A 26,188-nucleotide genomic window follows, 5' to 3' on the forward strand; every position below is an offset into this window, starting at 1 on the left:
CAAAGAATTAGCACAGGAATTCTTGGCCGGCACTTGAGGCACTTATGGTAGGAAATTGTGTTCCAGGAAGTAGGCAGCCAATTTAAAGAACAGGAAAGATAATTAATCCCTTCATTATTGATTATGCATTGTATCTCATACTTGAGGAAATTTCTTTCTGTGTATGATCTCATTTACTCCTTATAGTGACATAACGTACTATGCCTATTTGAGATCTGAAGCAGAACAACATTGGGTAACCTGCTCAAGAGCAGGTGCAAAAAGCAGGAGCCATCTCCAGAGCACTTTAAATGCTGATATATTGAGATGGATGTTTAAAGTATGAATCGGCAGCTTTTGAGACCTTAACATTTAAGTCACCATTTTTAAAAAGATTTACTTATTTATGTATACACGAACTGGGGTACAGGCCAGAGACACAGGATGAGAGGAGGTGCAGGGACAGATTGACAAAAGTACACAGCTGAGGGGAGCAGCAGGCGAGACAGAAGAGGTCTGCTCTGCCATTGTGGGTCACCTCCCTGGCAAGGGATCGAACTGCTGCAGTGGCTGCGGAGAGTGTCTTGGTGCTGTGCTTTAACCTGTTGCACTATCAGGGAGGGCCCTAAGTAGCCATTGTTTATGTACAGAATTACCCTTTTTACTGGAACCCTGGAAGGAACTGGTAGATGGTGTATCCAATTAAAAAAATAATATTAACCAAAGCAATATTGAGATTATATTAGTTTTGTAAACGGTGATACTTGATTCTTGTAATTTCTCAGGCTTTAAAGGAAGAGAATGAATATACTGTTGTATAGCTAACATTCTTACAAATAAAAACTTCAAAAATACAGGCATTTTTATTTTTCAGCTAAATCTCGGATGCATTGAAATAACTCTCAAGCAAAGGAATCATTTGCTGCTTCTGCATACAGACTCTAAGTCTTCTGAAGGCAATGGTAAAAGAAAAGAAAAAGGCAGACAAGAGAGGTGATAAACCCACTCCCTCATCTCTCTCTGACTATCCAGAATTTTCCAAACAAGATGGCAATGATGTTCAGCAAGAAACGCTCCCAAGTGCCGGCCCACCGTTGGAAACAAAGTTCAACGAACCCAGAAACGAAAATCAGCAGGATGAAAACGCCACCCAATACGAAGAGCCCATTCTGACCACACTCATAGTCGAAAGGTGATGTTGCCCACCACCATGGCCTCCCACCCCCTCGGTCACGGTTAGGAATTCATGTCTTAGCGCTGTCTCTCCTCGAGTTTTAGGCTGAGATTTTTAAATCCCTACTGGACATCGTCCACGGCATTTCAAATTCCCTTCTGTCCAAAAGCAGAAACCATAGATTCAAAAGGAGAGAGTCTGGATCTGAGTCTTGGCTTTGTGGCCGTCCCATCACTGAAACTTTGTGGGCCTCAAGATCTTAACTGAGGGAAGATAAATGAAAATACACGCCCTGGGAGGAGACTGATGCAGTTTCTCTCCCAGCCATTCCCTGTTCTACAAAGGCACCAGCTTTTTCTGACACCCAGCCTTGGCGTCAGAGAGCTGTGCTGCTCCTCCTTTCCCTCTATTTCTTCTTCCTCCTGGCTGCTTTCATTCACCCTTTTTGCTGAGCATAGACCCTTCCTTACCCCCGACAGGGCTACTGGATTCGCTGCCTAAAGATTTCTCTGCTTATAGATTTTCTTAATTTTCTTGGATTCTTGGAATCAGACTAAATTGGTCACAGCTCTCCCAGGTCCCTTTGTTTTTCACATGAATATTCCACAGGCTCTCCCTCCTTTCCGCGACTCCCTCCCAGCAGTCAGCTTTCCCCACAGGCAAATGGAGTGATCTTTTAAGGACAGCTGAGCTTGTCCAACTCTCTCCTTAAGATCTCTTAAATTCCCGAGAGAACTCTGGATTTTACTGCAGGTCTTTATCAGGACCAACCACACCTGACATATTGAGATGGGTTTTCCTCCTATGTGCCCCCCTCTCAGAGGCTCCAGCTACCTGCTGTTTGCTGAGCTGGCTCTTTCCTGCCCCAGGGCCTTTGCACGTGATGTTCCCATTTCTTTGGACCTGCTTCTTGCTGCTGCCTGTGGCTGTGGATTCAAGTCCTTTAGTTCTGCATACAACTGGGGAGAGAGGGCTCTGCCTATTTACTGTTAGATCCATTCCCTGAGCATTTCCTGTCCCCAAACTGAAATGATCTCCTTGGTTTGTTTCCTGTTTGTCCCTCCTCAGTGAACCTCTGACAGCAGGAATTGCCCAGTCTCTTCATGCCCAGTTCTGAGCAAGGGGCAAGCACATTGTAGTTGGGGAGTGTTTGTTGAGCAAATGGGTGTGAACCGCACTTCAGTAATGTTAATTGTATTGTAACCCACATTCAGGTTTACTCACTTCCCTCTTTTCCCTGTGCTCTATTTCTCTGTAGCTATGAAGGAGCGAAAGTCCGTGGACTGTATGAGGGCGAAGGCTTCGCGGTCTTTCAGGGAGGCTGTACCTACCGTGTGAGTCACACATTTTTGGGACTGAGCAGGGAGGAAGGTGTGGGGTGGCATTTTGAAATGTACATCTTTTTCTAAGAGTTCATTGATTCTTCAAGGAAATTGGAAGCACTTAGTGCTGATATTATATATTTTCAGATGCTGATGACACATGTAAGGTCAAAACATGGCTTAGTGCAGCTGAAGTAGTCACTTTTACATTGCTTTCCTGATTTTTTATTGTACAAATAACATTGAGGCCTCTAAAGTAAATAATGAAGAGTAAATTTCCAGTATCATCATATTTTGTCATAAATATTTCAATTTGTTTTGTCTCTTTCATGCCCCTGTGGGTCTTCCCACTCCCCGGATCCTCTCCCTGGCTTTTCATGGCTGTTTCTACACAGGCGTGTTGATTTTGTAGACTATACCTTGATTTTTTCCCTTTATTGCTACTTTTCTATATTACTATATGGTTTTTATAACTTAAGGTGTTTTTGTGGTAAAGAGCCATAACCTAAATTTGTCATTGATATTTCTAAGTTACTTCCCCAAACTATGGCATAGTTATGAATAGTAAGTTAGGTCACTAATCACTATTTAAAATAATAATTATGGGGGGTGGAGAGCTAGTATTTCATAGGGACAGTTTCAGTCTGGAGCTGGGTGGTGCTGATGATTATCAAAGAAATGTGTGCTTCTAGGCAACGAAAGTTTTGTAGTTGTGGTTGGAAAGCATAAGGTTAGTACACAGATTTCCCCCCTCATAACATATACATTCATTTTCCTGTGTTGTAAAAATGCTTCAAAACTACCTTGAATAGTACAATGATATTAAAATGAATGTGTCATCTGACCTTGGCCAGGCCAGGTATGGCACTTCACGTATTTCATTTATCCTCTTCAGAATTTTCTTTAGCCTCTGCTTTCACCTTACCTGTGCCCTACACAGCACAGGTGTGGCTGCAGTTCAGAATGACTCCTGTGCTGGGTTACACAGAACAAACCCCTCCCAGGCTGCTGGGAACGAGGCTGCAGCTCTTAACCACCCTGAAAGGGGCCTGCTGGATGCCTGTAGGTGCACAGTTAGCTGGTAGCTCGGGTTTGGTCTGGGCAGCCTGCCCTTCCCATTTAGTGGGGGGTTAGGGTAGGATTAGGTGAGGACCCCCCATCCTAGGTGATCTCGCTACTCACTACCAGCCTCTTGCTTTGCACATGTGCCATGATTTCTTTAGAGTTTGATTAAAAACAACGGTCAGCTGGATCTTCAAATTGGGAGAAGGGCCCAGCAGAATGGCCTGGCTGTCAGTTGCTTACATCACCTTCCTTAAACATGTTTTACAGGAGAGATTGGCCCTTACCTTGTGCAGCCGAAGGGGGTGTCGGGCTCCAGTCTCGGGCCTGAAATGAGGGCAGCAGTTGTGTGGCCCTCAGCCACAGGTTCTGAGGGCCTTGTGTTTTGTTTCGAAGGGCATGTTTTCAGAAGGCCTCATGCACGGACAAGGGACTTACGTTTGGGCCGACGGACTGAAGTATGAGGTAAAGCATATAACATCTGACAGTTCAAGCTGTCATCACGAGATCTAATGGCCAGTTCCCTCAATCAAACACACAACTTTCACGAGAGCAATTCAACATGTGGGTTAAAAAAAAATTCATGGAGCCAAAGGGTATCAGTGAAAAGTGCCCTGGTGCTGCTCAGGGCCCTCAGGTAATTGCTGTTACCAGCTCTTCCGTGTGTTCCAGGTGTGTTCTGTGTTCCAGAGGTGTAAAAGCTCACCGGGTTTATGTTTAGCTTTTCCTACTTTTTGTAAACACAAATAGTTTATTCTAAAGTCTCTTCTGTACCTTTACTTTCTAGAAGTCAAGCCACATCCTTTCATCCAGATCTGCCTGTTTTTACATGCTGCCTGTGTTCCACGGCATGAGTTTCACTTAACTTGTCTGCTGGGTTGAAGGCAATGTGTTTATTAACTGGTGCTGGAACCAAACTGCCCTCTAAGGGGCTCTGGTTTCAGCTCCCACCCACAAAGTGTGTGATGGGGCTCACTCTTCTAAGCCACACCCGCCGAGCTGCCAACATGATGGTTTTTGTCAGTGGTTACAAGGCTATTCAAGACACGTGCACATGACACATACTCACGTTACAGCCAGGTGAGGGGAACGGAGGCATGTGTAGGCAAAGTGGGCAGCTGATTGGCACAGGGTAGCAGGAGTAGCTCAGCATTGCAGGCAGAGCAAGGGAAGGGTCCCCAGGGGGAGAGTGCCAACTAGGTCCAGGGGAACCTGAGATTGGGTCATGACTGGCTTCAGGCCAGACTTTCTTGGAAAACTAACCCCTCCCCTGCCCCTTTCGGCTTTTGGCCTTTGCTTCACTGGCTGCTCTGAGGTGGGGCCATTCTTGCACCCAGAGACCTCAGTACTAGCCAAGTCAGTTGGGTTTATGGGCGGATTCGTGCCCTCACAGAAGCATCTTCAGGAAGGTCAGTGGGCCTCTTGGGAGGGTCAGGCCAGGCCACACTGTCCTCTTTTCTAGTTGGCCATGGCCAGCAGGTTTCACATTCTGGAAGAGAACCCTCTGGGTCTGGGTCTCACTCAGGTGACATCTGGCCCAAGCACAGATTTTCTGGAAGGTGCCCCTAGGGCTGGTGGTTGATAGAAGAGTCTGCAGAACCACAGGCAAAAGGAAGGGTTTCTACCAGTGACCACTGAGACTGGCTGGTCATCAGAATCTCCTGGAGGGCCCACGGAAGTGTGGTTGCCAACCCCAGGACCAGCAGCCACCCCTTTCCGGGGTCACCTGCTTGCATCTTGGTGCCGAGTCCACACACAGCTTCCCAGGTGTTTCATTCTGCTGCACTTCTACCAGGGGCGGGGTTAAGTGAGAGAGGGTGAGATGTGTAGAGAGAAGAGGAGGAGGGGGGGAGCTGGTGGGATATACAACCGTTTGTGCTGCACCAGAGATGGAATGGTGTCAGGGGTCAAGGCCGTGCCCCAGCAGCCCACAGGCCAGGGGCTCGCTGTCGCCTGCCTCTGTCGCTCTTCTGTCCACTCTGCCTTAGGGGGACTTTGTGAAGAACATCCCCATGAACTACGGCGTGTATACATGGCCGGATGGCAGCACCTACGAAGGAGAAGTGAAGAACGGCATGAGGAACGGGTTCGGCATGTTCAAGTGCAGCATGCAGCCCATGTCGTACGTCGGCCACTGGTGCCACGGCAAGCGGCACGGGAAGGTGGGTGAGGTGGCCACGGGCCTGGGGCAGCGAACAGGGTGGGGGGAAGGTAAGGGAATACTCACTTTCCCTTCGTGGAGGTGGAATTCTCATCACATGCCACAGACCATCTTAGGGTGATCCAGTTGCACTAAGTGAGTCACGGTGTTGAGCTACATCACTTCAGCCCAGTGTCAAGACTTTTTCATTACCCCAAAATAAGCTGTACCCGTGAGGCACTAACGCCACCTCACCACCCCAGGTTAGCGGGCGATTTTGAGATATTTTCCAACAGGGAGGAGGGTGTGTGTGTGTGTGTGTGTGTGTGTTTGTGTGTGTGTGTTTCCCGCCCTTGGAGGAGTCAGCCGAAGTAAGGGGCTGCCATGTTCACTTATACTCACCAGCAGTAAAATGAGTGACAGTGGAAAAGGTGAAAGTGGGGGAGGAAGGTGCCACTGTCCACCTTGGGTGACAACGAAACAGGATTTCTCTGGGTACTCACTTGACAAATCCTTGGCAAGCCTGTAATGCACAGACTGAGCAGAGCGGACACAGCCCCTGCCTCAGCGTGGCGCTCAGTCACTGGTGAGCAGCTCTGTGACTCCCTGTCACCTCACTCAATGGCTCTGTCCTCACTTTCTTGATTGCAAGCCACAAGTGGTGTGGCTTATGCCTAAATTTGATATTGACTTCTGCGTATTTTTATCTTTTTAGAAGCACTAGTTTCATGAGGCATGATTATTTAAATGATATTTACTTCAGGGCTCCATCTATTACAACCAAGAAGGGACCTCTTGGTATGAGGGAGACTGGGTACACAACATCAAGACAGGCTGGGGTGTACGATGGTGAGTCACTTAGCATCGCTGCTGTCACATTGGGGGGTGGGCGAAGTGTTTGTAGGCCCCAATAGTCTTCATTAGGCTATTTAAAAACCCGGTGCAGAAATTATAAGGGCTACATTTCCTATAAAAGTGAGGTGGAGTATTTAATCCCAATATAATCTCCACAGTGGTGGAAATAATTTACCAAAAATTTAGGAAAACACCACTTGAAATTATGTCTACTTATAGTGCTTCACTTTAATCTAGAAATTGCTTTTCTTTGTTCTCTGTATTAATCATGTATCTCTGTTATTGTGTATTTTCTAACAAATGTTGATATATTTGCTTTACTTTAGATTGAGCTGATGGTCAATTATTTTAAGGGCTCAAGTATTTGGAAATAAAATCTTAGCTAATCATAATACTAGTGGAACTATTTTTATTTTTAAAGATTTATTTATGCATACAAGAGCTGGGGTTTAGGCCAGAGGTACGGTGGGGGGGGGCAGTGAGAGGATTCACCAGAGACAGTGGGGAGAAGAACTGATGGATCTACTGAAATCTACTGCTGAGGGGAGCAGTGGGTGGGTCAGGAGAGGAGAGGTCTGCTGCACCATGTGGGTCACCTCCCTGGCCGGGGATCGAACTGGTGCTGTAGTGGCTACAGACAGCTCCATAGACTGAGACTTAACCCCCTGCACCAACAAGCCCAAGAAGAAAATCTTATAGGTAAATGCTGTATGTGATATATCTGATTATGTTTTTTTATCCCAGTTACAAGTCAGGAAACATCTACGAAGGTCAGTGGGACAACAACATGCGCCACGGGGAAGGCCGGATGCGATGGCTGACCAGCAATGAAGAGTACACAGGCCAGTGGGACCGGGGGGTCCAGGTACCACACCAGCTCCTCCTGGCAGGGTAGACCCACGGTGGACACTGCTGACCCACAGCACAGATATTCCTTGGTTTACTATTGTAAATTCAAGCTGCCAAACCTGTAAGCTCACATGGCAATTAACTGGTAAAAACCATTCTTTTCTAGTGCTGCTCTATTGCTTAGTTTTCTTTAATAACTCCTAGCACACAAAAATTAGTTGGACACAGAGGAGGCAGTGTTTAGAGAAAAAACTAGGATGAAGTGTTTACATCAGGAAAGAAGACATGTCTCAAATCAATACAACTTTCTAAAGCCAGCCATTTTACAAGTCTGGGTGAGGGGCGTGGGGTGGGGGAGAGCATTATCTGAGGGTGCCTTTGTTAGTGTAAGTAGGTTATGACTTATTTCATGACCAGAATATGGTCTGTTTGGTGAATGATACATGCATTTCTGCCAGGTATCAGTTAGATCAAATTGTTGATAGCAATTTTGGTCTCTCCATCATTCCTAATTTTCTGCCTACATGTTTTATTCATTTTTGATAGGAGAGTGTTGAAGTGTCCAAGTATAACTGTAATTTGTCTGTTTGAAGGAAGCTCCTTTGTTAGGCTCATGCACATTCAGGAGTGTGTCTTGTGGGTGAGCTGATGCTTTCTTAGTCATCCTAGTACCTGGGGCAGAATTTCCTTCCTTTTCAGGCAAGTCACATTCCATTTCACGGACATTTCACATTTTGTCTGTCTGCTCTTTGTCGGGGGCACTTGGGTTGCTTCTACCTTTTGACTATAGCAAATAATGCTGCCATGAACAGGGATGGAGAAATAGCCGTTCATTCGCTGATTTTAATTTTTTTGTGTGTATCTGCCTGAAAGGTACAGAATGGTACATATAGAATTACCTCACTGAAAAAATTGTGTAGTATTTATTTATTAATATGTTGATTTAAAATGTATGATTGTGCCTGGGGGAAAAATACAAAATGAATTCTCAAAAAGTAGTGGTTACCACTGGGCAGTGGGATTGAGGAGGGATATTTTTATCAAATTTTTAAAAAAGATTTATTTATGCATATAGGACTGGGGTACAGACCAGAGGTGCAAGGGTGGTGAGAGGCTTCACCAGAGAGAGTGGGGAGCAGAACAGGCAGATCAATGAAGTACACTGCTGAGGGGAGCAGCGGGTCAGACAGGAGAGGTCTGCCGCGCCATCACCTCCAGGGCCCAGGATCAAACATGCACTAAAGCTGCTGTGGCTGGCTTGCAGTGCTGCGCCCTAACCTTTTATGCCACCAGGGAGCGCCCCATTTTTATCAATCTTTATGTAAAACTAAATAGAATGTACTAGCTTTTGTTTAAGAAAAAGTAGAAGATATTATAATTCAAATAATCAGTCTCAGACCAGGCACTTTCCATGTACCATCTTCAGTCACTACATTTGCTGAGGGTTAGGAGTGCTTTCCATTTCATAGATGAAACTCAGGGGGCTTAAATGATTGCCATAGGTCAGAGGGCTTATTAGGTCGTAGCTGACGTGGGACTGAACCCAAGTGTGTGTGACCTCAACATTCATGTTCTTTGTCCCTTCAAATGAATAACTGATTTTGGACCACACCTAATTTTAAATGGACTCAGGTAAAAAGAGGAAATATTTTGAGCATTTATCAGTTACTGAGGAAATTTGCTTTCTTTCAGAGTGGCTTTGGAACACACACATGGTTCCTTAAGAGAATCCCCACCTCCCAGTATCCTCTGAGAAATGAATACACAGGAGACTTTGTGAACGGATGCCGTCACGGCCGTGGCAAGTTCTGCTACTCCAGTGGAGCGACGTATGAGGGAGAATGGGTTTCCAATAAAAAACATGGCCAGGTGAGTACCACCCTATCAAGACTTCATTTTAAAGATGATGGAAAGCAACTGAAATACACTAAAAAACTTGTCATTCTCCAGGTAGAAAAATATATTTATTTTACATAGAATAACTTACTTTTAAGATAATTACCTGGATAGTTTTCTCTTGCCCACCAATGACATTCAGTGCCTTTCCCCCCTCCTTTTTCTAATAAACCTGTCCTTTGAAAATGTAAAAGAAAAAAAAAATCACCCGAATTTAAAAATAATTCCTGATAAATCAATTTCATGTCTTTTTAGAGGTTAATTAATGGTGTGCGTGAGTGTGTATTAGGGTGATCTTGCTTGCAAGTTATAAAGACTCCAACTTCATCTTCCATAAGTGACAAGGAATAATGCCAGCTTCAGGGCTGGTTTGATGCATCAATGCGCGATATCAGGGTTTCTCCACCAGCATCCAGCACGTCTCCTATCTGGTCAGCTTTACCCTCTCCCACGACTGCAGCAGGGCTTCAGACTTCACATCCGTGTACTACGAGACATAGGAGAGAAGAAACTCTTTTCTGAGGAGCTTCCCACAGGTGTCTTTAATAGCCGAGTTGGCCATTGACTCACCTCAGAAAGAGACTGGCTATTAGCCTGGGTTAGACAGGTAGCAAGGGCATCCCTACTCTGTAAGGATGCTCTGCTGGTCACTAGTTTGATTTGACACAGTCTTTCATCAAGGGGTGCTGAAAGTCGGGGAGAGAGCAGGGAGATACAGCAAGAGAAGGGGAGGAGGAGAGAGGGAAGGGGAGAGGGTTTATACAGACAGACTCCAGGGACCTGCTGATATGCCTATCCGAAAAACAAACCTACAAACAAACACCTCCCAAGCCCTGAAGAAGATACTGAGGTACATTTATCAGTAGCTTTCTGAGAAAACTTTTTCCCAACTGCAGAAAGTCATCTTTCCTTGTGCAGGGCCGATTAACCTTCAAGAACGGGCGTGTGTACGAGGGCCCGTTTTCCAATGACCACCTGGCACAGTTCCCAGACCTTGAAATGGAATTTGTGAGCTCCCTGGATCTGTCTTCAGGATCGCCCCTCAGGTGCCAGTGCCTCGGATCGTCCATCAGTGCTGGTAGGGAGAGCTCACAGCCAGTCAGCGTATGTTCCCATGGGGTCCACTCCACACACACCGACTTCTGAAAACAGAGGTTTCCTGTGAGCAGCTGCTTTCTTCATAGGTTTTTTTTTGTATATCCTCGTATCAGACCTCGGTGGAAAACAATTTTGACCTTACACTGAAAAATTTTAACATTGCTTTTCATAACTCATCCCTTATTTCCTTCCTGTTAGAAATTATCAGAAAGCTCGATGGCAGTGAGAGTAAATCTGTGTTAGGCTCGAGCATTGAGCTGGATCTGAGTATGTTGCTGAATATGTACCCAAAGAAAGACCAACCAGAAGAAAAGAAGCAGGTAAAAATCTTTTGCATTATAAATGTGTATTTTAGGGGCGGCTTAGTTGTTAGCAAAGTCCCCACAGTCTTGGGAAGTACCGTAGTCGCCCTTGTGTCCTGAAGGTGCTTCTATCTGACCTATGGTTTGCAGGTGTCAGCCCATTTCAGTTGCTAGGTGCCCTGTGAGCGAGCTGGTTTTATGAGCAAGCAGAAGCCCAGATGGAGGGAGTGGCTGAATTGCCGAGTGTTCAAGGGTCAAGTCACCCTCATGCCGTTTGCTCTGAAAGCCACAGCTGTGGCCGCTGGCTCTGCAGGACACTAACTCTGCTGCGGTTCAAAGAAACACCAACCCCTCAGAATCATTAGAAATCTAGAAATCTGAAGAGTTGGAGAGAACTAAATGTACTTGGACCACTTTTGATGAGCAGCTGGCAAACCACAGCTACTAATTTACACTTCAGGGTCAAGTCCTCTGATTTGGCTGGGGCTTGCTGTGTTGTTTCTGGGAAAGGATTGTTGAAGATGTTTGCAATAAAAAAAAGCACTGGTACCTCCAACTTGCAAGAAATCCGGGTCCTTGGACTGGCTCCATGTGCCCCCAGTTCTTTAGGCCTCAAAAATGAAAGAGCTCCATCCTCATTTTAATGTAGTACCAGGATAAACCCTGCTTGGGGCTGATGCATTTTTTTTTAAAGATTTATTTATTTATCCATACAGAACTGGGGTACAGGCCAGATTTATTTATCCATACAGAACTGGGGTACAGGCCAGAGGGTGAGAGGATCCACCAGGGACAGAGTGGGGAGCAGAACAGGCAGATCGACGAAGTACACTGCTGAGGGAAGCAGTGGGCGGGTCAGGAGAGGTCTGCCATGCCATGTGGTCACCTCCGGGGCAGGCGGGGATCGAACTCATGCGGAAGTGGCTTTAGCTTCTTTGTGCTGTGCTTTAACCCGCTGCGCCACCAGCGAGGGCCGCATTTTTTTTTTTTTTATACTGCTGGGTTCAATTGGCAGTATTTTGTTGAGGACTTGTTCCTGTGTTTGTGAGGGATACTCATCTGCAGGTGGGGATTTTATTGCTGCTATTGAACAGGCTGCCGTCACAGAGCAGCTTACACGCACCCATGGCCAAGTTGCAGTGTGGAATCACTGGCACAGTATGGGTGGGGGTGGGGGGTGCTGTATCTTTGTTGGGCTCTGACAGTCTAACAGGTAATTTTACATGTGCAATCTCATTTAATTAAAAAAATAGGTATTCTTTTTTATTAGATAAGGTTAGGATAGGCGTGATGGTCTCTTTTCAGGTAGAATACGCTGTCCTAAGAAATATCACAGAATTAAGAAGAATCTATAGCTTTTACAGCAGCCTGGGGTGCGATCACTCTTTGGATAATACTTTTTTGATGACGAAGCTTCATTTCTGGAGATTTCTAAAAGACTGCAAATTTCATCACCATAAGATCTCACTGGCTGACATGGACAGGGTGTTAAGTTGTGAGTATCCCTGGGCCTTCCCACCTTTGGATTAAAGAGCAGCATAACAGTGCGAGACTGGTTAGGGAATGTTGAGGGAGTGGGAAGGGCAGGTGCTGGGAGAGGTGTTCCAGAAATCAACATATGGCCTTGTTCTTGGGGTGCTTCGGGTGTACTGGATGAGGCAATCTTAAGAAATGACAGAGGTCAGGAAAGGGGGCCATGACGCAAATCCAGCCCCTGCCTGTCTGGTAGAAAGTTTATTGGGAACCAGCCATGCACACTTGTGTTGCCTGTGGCTGCCTTCACCCTGAGGAGTTGTCACAGACTGTGACCCAAGGAAGAAGTGTCAGCCTACCTCGGCCCACTAAATTGGCAGGTCAGAAGCTGATAGGGTCAGGGGGCTTGGGACCGTGTAGCAAAGTCTTCAGGCAGTCTTAGACTTGAGCTTGATTTCAAATTGGAAAATTTATACAATAAATTTACTAACTTGAAGGTTTTACTCCTTTCCGCTGAACTCTGGGAGGCAGGACAGAGAGCCTCGTTATCTACTTGAAAAATTAGAATACCTATTTACTTCAAATTTGAGTGTTGGAACCAGACATAGGTCCCACATATAATTTAGCAGCAAACCTCTTTGAAGACACCTGAGATTGTTTTAACTTTCTTGCAAAGTGGCCATGTAGAGATCTTACATGGCATTTCTCTTCTCAGGGATGTTTAGATACTTTTCTAGGGGAACAAGTTCTCTGTTGCACTCAGTTCTTCCAGTTGTGTACCAGGAGCAAATAAAGGAAAAGTTTCTAGAAAATAGGAAGCATCCTCTCCAATTTTTATTTCAGCCAGTAATAACATACCAGTTGAAGAAATTCACTCTCCATTTACAACGATACTTTTGAGAACATTTTTGAATTATCTCCTGCAGCTGGCTTACCACATTCACCACAAGGAATACCAGTAAGTAGGCTTCCAGCCCGAGAGCACGGGTCCAGAGCTAGCTGCTTCTGCGGTAGGAATATTGTCCTCTTTTCTTCAAGGTTCATTTTCATTTCAAGAATATGAAGGACTAGAAACAAAGGTTTCTACAAAGATTAACACTTCAGATTAGTCATAATTCATACAGCAAATAGCTCTCAGGTTCTCTTGAGAAAGTCACAACCATGTTAGGCCAGAATTGCCTGCCTTTCTCAATGAAATCGACTTATCTTTTAAAGAAAATAGTTGAACTAATGTTAGGCTTATAGGGATGCTGCAGTGTCCATATAGCTCCCATAGGCCTTTGTTCAGCTTCCCCTGTGAACAGCTTACAGACCCAGGGGGCACTTACAAAGTTAGGGGGTTAACATGGCTACAGTGTCACTAGCTGAATGACCACTTCATCGAAGTTCCCTGGTCTTTTCCTCTGATGTCTCCTCTCTGTTCTGGGACCCCACGGCCTGTAGTTGTGGTATCTCCTAAGTCCCCTACAATTGTGATAATTTCTCAGACTTTGATTACCTCGCTTTTGAAGAATATCAGTTATTTTGTAAACTGTCCTTTGATTTTGGTTTGCTGGTGTTTTCTCATCATTATGCTGAGGTTGTGGGTTTGGGGAGGACACCATGAGGGTGAACTGCCCCTTTCTCTCACAAAATGGGGTGAGACGTCTACAAGCTTATTCCCTGTGCAGGTAAGCTGGGCCCTTGGGTTAATGGGACCTGCCAGGCTTCCCTGCTGTAAACAAGTGCTTTTGCTTTCTGTATTCTGCTTGTTCAAAGCAAGTTGTAAGTTCACCCCACCCGCAAGGAGAGGGGAACTACGTTCCATCTGCGGGGAGAAATGATGGTGGTATTTTTTAATTCAGAGACAGAAGCCCGTCGCTCTTTTTGTGCTTTACAAAACTAATGACTGAGAACATCCATCCAAATGCCTGCCGTGTGAGAGGTAAAGCCAAAGTGGCTGAGGTTTTATTTAACGTGATTATATAATTTTGTAATTTTTTCCCTGAATGCCTACTTTCCCTTTCTTTTCAGGCAATTTATTCAGTGGGCAGCAGCAGACTCTCTATTCAATGAACTACGTTGACAAGTGCTGGGAGATTTACACAGCTTACTGCAGGCCAAACACGGCTCCTCCCCACGAGCCGACCATGAACATGAGGCACTTCCTCTGGATGCTGAAGGTGACCACTCGGGACTGACGCTGGCTCTGTAGTTACAGCAGCTGGTTTAATTAAAGGCGAAGTATCTAGTTATCATACACAAACAATGGGGTGACGGTCTGGGTTGAGCGTTCCTGGCCACTGAGCGTCCAGGGGTCCCTTCTGGCAGAAGAGTAGCCCCATGGTCCCAACAGTGGCAGGCACAGCAGCAGTGCCCAGCTCATGGCTCTTGCTCGCTCTGTCCTGTGCTTGCTTGTGCCTCTCAAGATAAAATTGCTGTTATTTTAGAGACAAAAGGGGAGGAGTAGAGAGGTAAATACCTAAATTAATCCAGAAAGCTTTCAAAAGTATCAACGAAAATATTTACTTCTGGAACATCTTAAAGTGTTGCACTGATGTAAGCTGACCTTAAAACATATGGCTGTGGGTCACCATGATTTGGATCTCTTTTACAGGACTTCAAGATGATAAATAAAGAATTAACAGCAACCAAATTTGTGGAAGTTGTAGCAGAGGACAACCCTTTCATACACGATGGAATTGACAGCAACTTGGAGCTTGAGGTTTGTAAAGAGGTGTCACAAATGTTACAGGTTCCATTTCAGGCTGACTTAGTCTTGGGTGCTAAGAACTAAGATTTGATTGAAAAGTATTCTAACCTGAATACACTAAAGTAATTGTGTGTTTATGTACACATATACAGTAATATGTCTATATTCAAAATGACACTAATATGAATTTGTAGTTATAGGTGAAGTTAGCATTAGTATATCTAAATATCTGTTCATACAAATACATACTATAGGAAATATGTATATTTATTGGATATAATTATATATATGTAGATGATATATTACTATATCTAGTTTTCCTTGGTTGTGTTAGAAAACTAGACTACTGCATATATTTTTTTAAGATTTTATTTATGCATACAGGACTGGGGTACAGGCCAAAGATGTGGGGGCAGTGAGAGGATTCACCAGAGACAGAGTGGAGAGCAGAACAGGCAGATCAACGAAGTACACTGCTGAGGGGAGCAGCGGGCGGGTCAGAAGAGGTCTGTCATGCCATGTGGCTCAGCTCCCAGGCCAGGAATCAAACTTGCACTGAAGCGGCCATCACCATCTTCACAGTGCTGCGCTAACTTCACCTGCTGCGCCACCAGGGAGGGCCGAAAACTAGACTACTATTAAAAAGAGTATTTCAGGTGTTGGGTGAGTTCATGGAAGTCAGATCTGGGTTAGCAGACACTAGTGTCCTGTTTTTGTGTGAAGCATGTTTCACCACAGCAGGGGTCCATCTGGGACTTCAGGCAGGTTAAGGGGCCTATTTAAACCCAAGACTCAAAGGGCCCTGGGTTCAGGACTGACAAGACATTGCAGTGGGGGCCAGAAGCCCAGGAGCCATCCATACATGAAGTGCTCCCACAAAGGGAGGCCCGTGGATGTGGACAGCCCTGCTTGTTACATAGGGCTACTTCTCTAGCTGTTCTGGCAAAAAAGGAAATATATACATACTATATATATAGAGAGATAATGTTTATATATATATATAATGTTTATTTTTACATCATTTTGTGCCTTTTTCCATTTCAGTTGTAATCCCTGTGGGCTTCCCACCACATCACCTGTGTGCCACCACCATAGTCCCCTGCACTTCCCCCTCCACCTCCCCCCAACCCTCCTGCTGCTGGTCCCCATTCCTCACTTCATCCCCTTAAAATGTCTCTGGTATATAGTTGTTCATTATTACTCCCCCCCCCCATTCTTTATACTCCTGCTGAGTGAAACCATCTGGTATTTTTTCTTTTTCTTCTTTCACTAAGCATGATCCCATCCATGTTGCTGCAAAAGGCATGAGTTTACCTTTTTGATTGATGAGTAGTATTCCATTGTAATATGTACCACATCAAAAAAGGAAATATTTTTGAAAATGTCAATTAATAGAAAGTGTTTCCATCAAAAAGTGAGTTTGTGGGAAGCTACATGCAAAAAAAAAGAAACTAGATCACTACTTCGCACCATACACAAAAATCAACTTGAAATGGATTAAAGGCCTAGACATAAGAACAGAAACCTTAAAATACCTGGAAGCAAAGATGGGAAAAAACACTACACGACATACACTTTAGTAACATCTTTGAAGATAGAGCACCCAGTGCAATGATAGTGAAGGCAAGGATAAACAGATGGGACTACATCAAGTTAAAGAGCTGTACAGCAAAAGAGACATTAAAAAAAAAGACATCCCACTGATTGGGGAAAAATTTTCTCACACAAAACTAGTGGTAAAGGATTGATCACAAATATATACAAAGAACTGATAAAACTCAACAAAAATAAACAGCCCCATCAAAAAATGGGCAGAAGAGCTAAAAAAACTATTAAAAAAAAGTGACAGTTTGCTAGAATAGCAAGTATTTAAATGCTGTATATTCTTCCCTCTTACAGTGATGTGTGAGCACTGAGTGAGGTAGTTCCTGGGGCACAAAACCCTCAGCTGATGCACTGAAGTGTAGCAGAGTGTGTAAGAGTCTTCCTGTCTTCTTATATTTCAGCTGGTTTTCCTGGAATTCTTTGAAGCTCTCCTAAGCTTTGCATTCATCTCTGTAACTGACAAAATGACTATGTCCTCAAATTTTTTAAATGAGCAACAATCTAGAAAGAGATATGGGAGCACATATACGATGACTCAGGTAATGTCTGAGAAGTATGGAGCAAGGAGTGGTTTTCTTCTGGGTGGGTTAAGCCTTCAATACAACCACCTGGGCTTTGTGACCCTTAGGACTATAAAGAAATAATTTAAGATTTTACTTTTAAAAAGTGTATATTATCTTTTTTGTTAGGGCAATTGCATTTCATGACCTAGGGATTGGCTCCCAGCCATAGCAGTGAAGGTCACGGAGTGGCCAAGATACTGGGTGTGCCAGGTAGCCTAGAAAGTCCAAGACAGTGATGAAGTATCTCCTGACACCTTTGTGGGGTGTGTGAGAGAGGCACCCGGGTGCAGCTCTGCATAGCATGGGCAGGGGAGGCTGAGAATGGGGGTGCCCAGGGCAGGGGCTGTGTTGGCAGTTTACCTGGAAGGAGCCAGGTGCCTGTGAGGAATGGAAACCAACCAATTTCAGATAAGGGTTTCAGGTTAGTGGGTGTGAAGGGTTTCTGAGTTACTCATTTGAAGCCATGAGGGAGATTCTCGGGGCCAGTGGAACCCACTCTTGGAACCTGTCATTGATGCTTATACAAAGATCCTTCTCACTGTTGCTTGCTGTCAGAGGAGTGATTGGCTTCTACCAGGAGTCCCCAGATGTGCTTGGGGCTCCTCGTGTGCTCAGAGCTTCATGTTCAAGTTTCCACCTCACCATCCATCCATCTGTCAGATATGCCTCCTCCAACTCAAGTGAGAGACAGATCTGGGCTCTGCTCAGAGAGAGGAGCTCCACCTAAACTCACCAAATTTCATGGATGGTGTTGCCAGGATGCCAATAACCAAGTACACACTCTGGTCTAAGGACTCTCCTCAGAACCCCCTGGTCAGGTTCACTTCTGGTGTCAATATGGCATTCCAGACATTCAAGATAAATGACATTTATACAATGGAGTGTGACCAGCAATGAAAAACTCAGTGATACATGCAGCAACATGAATGAACCACAGTAATTATGCTGTGCAAAAAGCAGCCAGAAGATAGAGGGTGGATAAGGTTAGGATTCTAGACAGCATAGTCATTTGCAAGGGTGCTACAGGCACAGGGAACATGGGTGGGGGTGGTGGGTCTGTCGGGTGATAGCTTATAGGTACAAAATTCAAACAAAACACTTAATGTACGGTCTATTTTAAGTCACACAGACTTTGTTAATAGTGTGTATACCAAGGAAATTACAGATCTGGCTGGTTTGTTCTTTCTTAGAACACTCAGAACAGGAGTTCAAGTGCAGTTACAAGCCAGGACTCTGACATCCACTATGGCAGTGCCAAGTCCTCTTTATACACGTTCGATGTCGGCAAAACGAAGTCAGAGGTTTGTCACCCTCCCCTGCACTGAGAGGCGCGCTCTTGTGTGTTCTGGGGAGCTAGTCATGAACAGCCTATCTCTGTGGACTTCAGAGTCTAAGAAGTGTGTGTGGGTAACAGCTAATACTTACAGAGTGGGTGTTACCAGGTAAGGGCTGTCAGGGTATGACATTTAATGCTCAAAACCTCCTTTGGCTACCACTATCTCCAGTGGGAGCTGAGGTATGGAAGAGTTAAGTAACTTGCCCAGTCACAGAAGTAGGAAGTTGTGGAGCAGCAGGGGTCTAGCATGCAGGTAGTCTGACCCCAGAATTTCCCTCTATGACCACAGTGCTATCTATGTTCTTTATACTTACTAGTACAAAGATGAAGGCAGTAGGATGTGGAGACTGAGTGACAGGTGGGCTGGGAAGGGAAGGTCTTCTAGTGAGGTGACATCTGAGCATACCAGGTAGACTGGGAGGGAAGACTGTCCTATACAAAGGCCTGAGGTAGGAGCATGTTCGGGTGGTGGAAAGAGAAGTGTAGCCATATGGAGGTGGCCCAGGAAGATGAACTGAGTGCACCATGAGGCAGGACCTGGAGAACACTTGGCTGTGATGAGGCCCTCCCTTTTGTTTCAAGAAGGAAGCCCCCATGAACAGAGAGGGGCCAGCAGGCTCACTATGGCATCTCTGTTCACAAACCAGTAGGGAAGCTTTTGGAATTACCTGAAGGTATTTTGTGGGCTGTGGAGCTTGAGGAAAAGAGAAGGCAAAAGTATTTGTAAGATACTCTGGCCCCATAATTGGTAGAATTACGTAGACATTTTCTACATGAGGGAAGACTGAGGAAGACTGAGGAAGACTGAGGTGGGAAGGAGATGACTTTTGGGGCAGAATTAACGGGGTGATTTTTGACGTTAGACCTTGGATACTTAAATATCCAAGTAGTGGGATGACTGGAGATACAAGTGGAGTTCAAAGTTGAGGTAGAAAACATGCACGTTAACAGCACATATGTGGTAACTAAGCCATCAGTATGGGATATAATACAGTTAACTGTGTAACAGCTTCCCAACGGACTCAAAGATTTTCAAATCTTTAGCTTCTTGTGGGGAGCCTTTTAGTAGATTTCAGTAATTGTTACTCATTTCTGGTAAAAGTATCAACCTCTTATAAGGTTAAAAGTAATCATACAGCTTAAGAAAAAAGGCCTCACTGATAATTATTAATCAGTTAATAATAATACAGAAAACTTGTTTTAGTCCATAAAGAAACAGAATATTTTGCTTTTATAATTTTTTAAACATAGAAATTCAAGATCAAGAAGTGTTTAAGTGATGGAAAGATTTCCAAAATGAATTATAAATCAGCAGGAAGAGGGCTAAGCTTTTATTTATCTCAAAAAGGTAAGAATTTTAATTATAGAACTTTAATATTTATAAATTGTGCTTATAAATTATCTAAAGTATATAAAAATGTACAACTGTATTTAAAAAAAAAATACTGGTACTGCCACTTCCAATTCTGCTCCCGATTTGACAATTTGCTCTTTCCCAGTTTCACTGGCCCTGTCTGCCCTCCCACAGGGTACAGCGTCATGATCTGCACACCTTGCACCCCAGCACAGAAAGTGAGGTGTAGTGTCCACTCAGTCACAGTGGCTGAACCTTTCACTATGCTGCTGAATTTGGTTCTAGTATTTTATTTAGAAATGTGTATAGTTGTTCCTGATTGTGGGGCAAAACCAGCCTATGAGGCCACCTTTGTGATGTCACTCTTCCCAGATTCACCTTGTCTTGGTCTGTCAAGGAGCTGTCTCACCTGGGCCCCACAGGCCTCTGGAGCCTGACCTTTGACTAGATCCGTGTAGCAATCTCAGATGTCTCATTCTCTTTGGTTTTTAAAATTGCTCATTATCCTTTTTCTTAACAAAATCTCTCTGACATGTTCTTTATCTGCTGACTCTTTTCCTCATCTCCTAGTTGATCCCTCAGCCCCGTCTATATGGCTCCCAATCTCATCCCTCTCCTGTTTATCAACCCATGCCCCTGTGCTTACCTTATTAAAGAACCAGGTCCATTTATTTGAAAAGTAAAATATGGCCTAGATCTTGGAAATGAAAAGCAAGAATAAAATAAACAAAATGCCCCACCACATTCACAAAGTCCACCACATTCACAAAGTCCTCTATTCTTCTAAATAACACTTAGAGAAAATGGCTTTTAGGAAACAGAAGTAACTTAATTAAAACTGAGGATTGGATGGTCAGAGCAAAAGTTCCTTAAGGGGAGAAGACGAGTCAGGGATTTCATATTTAGCTTTCAGAGGTGAAAGCTGTACACCAACTCTTTGGCCACTCATGAATGCAAAGGACATTGTTCTCGCAAGCCCCTCCTGAGGGCTTTGCCAGAGACTTTAGATTTTCAGACAACAAAACTAAATAATCAGAAAAAATGGCTGATGTGTGAACCTGGCAAGCAGGAACCAGGCTCCCTTCCCCTCTCTGCCTCAGTTATTATTTTTCCTTTGCTGGTATCACTACATGAAACTCACTTCTTTCTCCCTCTCCTCTCCCCACTCCAAGAGCCTAAGTGTTCCAAGATCAGGGACTTTGTTATAATCACTGCTCTAAATCCAGAGCTGACAATGCCAAGAGCATCCTAAGACTTTCTCACTCCTAGTTTCTTCTTCTGGCTGGATAATTTCAAAGTTCTGTAATTTGGGTGGTGTCTTTTGCTGGATCCACTCTGCTTTCTCACTCCTAGTTTCTTCTTCTGGCTGGATAATTTCAAAGTTCTGCAATTTGGGTGGTGTCTTTTGCTGGATCCACTCTGCTGTGGATGTTCTTCACTGCAACTTTTAATTGACTGTATCCTTCAGGGTTTGCTTGGCTCATTTCTCTCTTGTTTAAAGCTTCTCATTTTATTCTCATCATCTTGATTTCATGGAATTGCCTGTTTTCCAGTGGCTCAATGAGCATCCTCACAACTGCTGCTCTGAACCCTTCATCAGGTCAACTAGGGAGTCCGTCTGGGGGCTGATGACCAGGAAAGTGTCAGGCCCCTTGTGGTGTCCTGTTTCCTAGGCCGCATCTTCCTAGGGCTTGTGCACTGCCATTTTTGCTTTTGAAGTAACAATCACTTCCTAGTCTCTACAACCCCCTTTTGGAGAGAAATGTCTTCCCTGAGCCCCGCTAGGGCTCTGGAGTGAGTACTCAGTTGACCTCTGGATGTGCTGGCTGCGTGCTGCGTGCTCCCTCTCGTGGGGATTCCTGTGACACCTCAGGCCAGGTGTGGGCAGCTTCTCTTCTGCTTTCCTAAGGCTGCTATAGAAGTGCAAGTTTGTGGTTTCTCCCTGGCCAAGGATTTGCTTGGGCTTTCTGTGCATACTCACCAGCCATCAGCCACAGGTCATTTCTGCTGCCGCCAGGAGTGCCATAGGAAGCTGGCACAGGGTGTTGGTGTGTGAGGCCCAGGGGCGCCGGCTAGTGCTAGTGGTCCGCTTGCTCTATGGGGCGGCCTCTGGAATCATGTCTTTTGCATCTGGCTCTTTCATGTCTAATAGTTGTGGAGTTTGTTTACATTGTAGCATGAGTTAGTACTTGGTTTCTTTGTGTTGTCAGCAGTAGCCCACCATGTGGGCTACTTGATCCCTTCTGTTAAGGACGGTCATGACTGATGCTGCCATTTACCTGTGTGTGCACGTACCTGTGCAGACATGACTTCATTCCTTGTGGGTAGCTATCTAGCGATGGAATTGTCATAGTTAAGTAAATGCTTACTGTTTAAAATAGGAAAACTATTTTCCTAATTGGCCTACCACTTTACATGCCAACAATAATGCATGTAAATGATAAGAAGGTATCATTTCTCTAGGTCCTCTCCAATGCTTAGGACTGAGTTAAAAAAAATGTTTTTTTAAAGATTTATTATAATTTACTTATGCATACAAGAACTGGGAAATAGGCCAGAGGTGTAGGGTTAGTGAGAGGATTCACGAGAGACAGAATGGGAACAGAAAGGTGAACTGACTGAAATACACTGCTGAGGGGAGCAATGGGTGAGACAGGAGAGGTCTGCTGTGCCATGTGGGTCAGCTCCCTGCTGGAGGTTGAACTCATGCCACAGAGGCTGATGATGGCTTGATAAGAGGCTCTTAAAATTTTTTTATTGGCTTTGTCTCACTGAGATAAATGAAAACAGATTTCGTTGATATTTTCTCTCAGTGTGTGGCTTTTTAATTTTATAACCTGTAAGGCTGTAATTTCCTTTGTCAGACATGGCTTGTGGGAAAACCACCAGCATATTATTGAAAGTTTTCTCTGAGTGGAAGTCAGTGCTCTAACCCTCACCCCCACTCTATGAGGGGTACTCTGTGGCTTCCCTTGTGCAGATGAGGAAACTTGGGTGAAGAGATGTTGACCTGCCAAGGTAACACAGCTCAGAACAGTTAGGAAGAGTCCAAATGGCCGGTGCTCAGAACACAGAGCTGTGCCATCCCCAGAAGTGGTGCCCGAAGACTGGGCTGAGAACCCCAGTGGGTTGGTTTTTGTCAGGTGCCACATCTCTTTCCCAGCCTGGCTGCTACCAGCTATGCTAATATTTCAAAGCCTCAGAGCTCAGGTGGGAAGTGCAGGTGGTTTCCATTTGTTCATTCATAAAATCTGGCATTGGCACCACAGTCTGTCCTACCCTGGCTCCTGGACAGGAGGGTGGAGTCCAGTTAAGAACACTAAACCTTCCACAGTGCCCATCCCCCTCTTGAAGCGGAGTATTCTGAGATAAGGACAGTCTACAAATAACCAGTTTTTAAAGAGTCCAGGTTACTGACACTACAGAACTATCTGAAGCACTAGTTTCTCAGAATCAAATATTAAAAACATGGAAACGAGTATCTACTGGTGTTAGAAGATACTCCTAAGTTAATAGTTTTTATTTTTTTAAAGATTTATTTATTTATGCATACAAAAGTTGAGGTGCAGGACAGTGGGGAGCAGAACAGGCAGAGTGACTGAAATACACTGCTGAGGGGAGCAGCAGGCGAGACAGGAGAGGTCTGCTGGGCCATGCAGGTCAGCTCCCTGGCCGGGGATCAAACTGCAGGTAACTTGATAGAGCCAGGAATCGAACTTGTGCGGCAGTGGCTGTCGATCACTTCAAAGTGCTGCGCTTTAATCTGTTGTGCCACCAGGGAGGGCCCCCTTGATAATAATTTTATCTTCCTCCATTTCAGAGTTAAAATTCTATTTTCTCAATGAAAAAAAAAATTTTAAGATAGCTTTAGCAGAAATCAGGTTGCTTATCCTAAACATGGAAAAATCACAGCCATGATCTCTTGAGACTTACCTGCTCTAGGTGCCACCGAAGCCTTCTGTAGGTAGCTTTGCTTTCACAGCCCCATGAAGAGCACCATCCCCCCACCACAGGGGGCTGAGGACACAGCTCACCACAGGAAGTGACAGGACTGAAATGTGAGCACAAGTTCCCATTATTGTAGGATTTTATATGCTCATAAAATTAAACTTTCTAGGGGCCTCCCTGGTGGCACAAGGGGCAAAGTCTCAGCAGTATGAAGCTGTCTGCAGCACTGCAGCAAGAGTTTGACCCCAGCCAGGGAGCTGGCCCACACAGCGCAGCAGACCTCTCCTGACTCACTCACTGCTCCCTTCAGCAGTGTACTTCAGTCAGTCGGCCTGTTCTGCTCCCCACTCTGTCTCTGCTGATCCTCACCCCGCCACACACAACTCTGACCTGTACCCTAGTTCAAGTACATATAAATAAAATGCTTTTAAAAAATTAATCTTTCTTCCAGAGAAAAAAGAAAAACTGAAGAATCAGGAAAAGGAAAAACTCAACATGTGGATTAATAACATGTATATATTTTTTGTGACTATACTCTTTCAAGCACATAAACATGAAGAAATACTCAAGGAGAAAATACAGGAAGACAGGTTACATAACGCAGCAATGGCTCAACAGAGGAAAATTGAAAATGATGAACTGGAGGAAAGGTAACATGAAAAATCAGTCCCTCCTCCTTCCAGCTCTTACTTCTCTCCTGTCTGTAGCTCCCAGAAGCTGCAGAGCCAACAGCTTTCATTTAAAGCAGACCCCCTGGGTCGGGTGGCCTTTCCTCGTGCACTGGGACCCTCAGAGCCTGCCTGGGCTACCTCTTCTCTCCTGGTTGTTAGGGGTGACGAGGAGGCTCGTGCCCTAAGGCCCCCACCAGGGCAACACGAGGGCCAGCTCAGCGGCAGAGCAAGAGGCAAGGAGACGCAGAGGCCGGGAGGCCACAGGCCAGCCTGCCTGGTCCCAGCCCACCCAGCGCCCACACTGGGTAACCTGGGCGGGGGCCGTCACAGAGCACCTCGGCTTCCCCATCTGTGCAGTTGAGCCCCCACAAGGGCTAAGCAAAGCGCCTAGAACAGTGCCTACCGCAGACTGAACACCCAGCGCGTGCCGCACACTCACCTTTCCCGAGTTGCTGTGGAGGCTCGTTCTAGGCAGGCAGGTCAGCGTGGAGTACAAATACCCGTTCCCTGTTAAGTGCGTGATGAGCGTGTTGGCCCAGTGAAGAAAACATTAAGCCACCCAAGGAGGAAGATGGCAAGGGGTATTGTAAAGGCCACTTAGGAGCTGCCAGACTGCGACAGAGAAACGTGGTTCACGAATCACTTCAGACACGTGGAAATTCTATCCAGGACTGACTGGACATGGCACTTTTTAGGCAAAAGGATAATTTATAATTATTTACAAAAATGAATATGGACTAGTTTCTGGCATACACTGCATAAAAAACTGACTTTGAAATAAAAAAAATATATACCTTCTTATATTTGCTTCTCTTGTTAGGCTGAATAACCTGAGAGAGGAAGAGGCCAAAAGACAAGACGGTGAGCTCGACACGGCTACGTTCAGGGAGCCGGTGGATGTCATATCTTCGAGTTTCACACTGAGCCCCCCGAAAGAGGACACGGTGGTCTCCCAATCCAGCAAGCCTGTCTCAAGTAAGAAAAAGAAAAAGTAGAGCTAGCGGTGACTGGGTTGGTGTGAGTCACACGTATAAGCTGACGGAAAAAGTTTTGAACTGTAACAACTTTCCTGATCAGTAAAATTGTTTTCATTTGACTTTATGTTCTTGAACTACCACTATGTAGGTTCACTGCTTTTAGGGTTCTTATGTGGTTGGATCACTGAAATATTTTTGCCTTCTGAAAACTGAGCTGAATGAAAATAAATAAAGATGCATATTAAATGTGGCTACTAAGTACATTCTTAAAAAGCACAGTACTGATGATTAAGTTTAGCAGTTTAACAGATGAAACCAGCCATTACAGGGAGAGCGGCTACAGTTCGCCCAGATCCTCTCCAAGTCCAGGAGACCTTCCTGGCATGGGCCGTGTCCTGGCCCACTGTCCTACCTCTGCTCTGGCTTCCTCCCTGGCATTTCCCACCCGCCTGCAACAGCAGCTCTAGGCAGCAGCAGAGGGGCGAGGGAGACCATCGGTGGTTAAACGGAGACTTAATCTGTTAGAAAACACGACAGCTAATAATTTGTGTTAAGAGTAACCGCCAAAGCATACACAAATAATGTATGGCTTCCAAACTAGCAGGATAAAAATTATCATCCAAAATGAAGTTGGGAAAAAGGAAAACAAAAATGGAAACAGAAAACACAACAATAGTGGGAAGATGCAAATATACTGGAAATCACAGGTTATGTAACTTACCTCATCTTCCTCCAGAAGTTAGACTGGGGTAAAAATAATCCAAATTTACTTCAGTGTTAACAGGGAAACATCTTAAAACCAGGCAGAAAGGATGAAACTAGATATGGGTAATGTGCCAGGAAAGCTAATCAGGATGACTGGAGTAACTGCAAGCAGGATTAAAAACATAAG

The 26,188-nt window shown here is 44.9% G+C and overlaps 1 protein-coding gene and 1 long non-coding RNA gene across 3 annotated transcripts; one reads left to right on the forward strand and one right to left on the reverse strand.

Annotated features, from left to right (window-relative positions):
• The first annotated feature begins 938 nt into the window (after positions 1-938).
• On the forward strand, positions 939-26,188 carry LOC101620182 (radial spoke head 10 homolog B). The gene is made up of 19 exons (XM_004691658.2): positions 939-1,171; positions 2,412-2,487; positions 3,934-4,002; positions 5,526-5,699; positions 6,441-6,526; positions 7,277-7,397; positions 9,074-9,250; positions 10,196-10,355; positions 10,574-10,695; positions 11,983-12,172; positions 12,994-13,108; positions 13,995-14,074; positions 14,164-14,312; positions 14,747-14,854; positions 16,849-16,986; positions 18,201-18,311; positions 19,598-19,694; positions 24,100-24,298; positions 25,140-26,188. Exons 1-19 carry the CDS (start codon positions 939-941, stop codon positions 25,312-25,314), a joined length of 2,580 nt encoding a protein of 859 aa, XP_004691715.1. The 3' UTR covers positions 25,315-26,188.
• On the reverse strand, positions 23,361-25,205 carry LOC105854304. 2 transcript variants are annotated; one of them, XR_001145986.1, is made up of 4 exons: positions 25,114-25,205; positions 24,759-25,006; positions 23,634-23,751; positions 23,361-23,530 (listed from the first exon to the last, which is right to left on the reverse strand). It is a non-coding gene; the product is annotated as an uncharacterized LOC105854304 (long non-coding RNA). The 2 variants fall into 2 exon arrangements; XR_001145987.1 differs by having other exon boundaries at positions 23,361-23,537.

Source organism: Condylura cristata, unplaced genomic scaffold (genome assembly GCF_000260355.1).
Source record: "Condylura cristata isolate star-nosed mole 26May11 unplaced genomic scaffold, ConCri1.0 scaffold00032, whole genome shotgun sequence".
Lineage (NCBI taxonomy): Eukaryota > Metazoa > Chordata > Mammalia > Eulipotyphla > Talpidae > Condylura > Condylura cristata.

Bases quoted from the DNA above. Each gene is read 5' to 3' on its own strand.
- LOC101620182 (XM_004691658.2), top strand. From the start codon at position 939: ATGGTAAAAGAAAAGAAAAAGGCAGACAAGAGAGGTGATAAACCCACT. The intron at 4,003-5,525 runs GTAAAGCATATA...ACTCTGCCTTAG, and splicing joins CCGACGGACTGAAGTATGAG to GGGGACTTTGTGAAGAACAT. The intron at 12,173-12,993 runs GTGAGTATCCCT...TTTTTATTTCAG, and splicing joins CATGGACAGGGTGTTAAGTT to CCAGTAATAACATACCAGTT.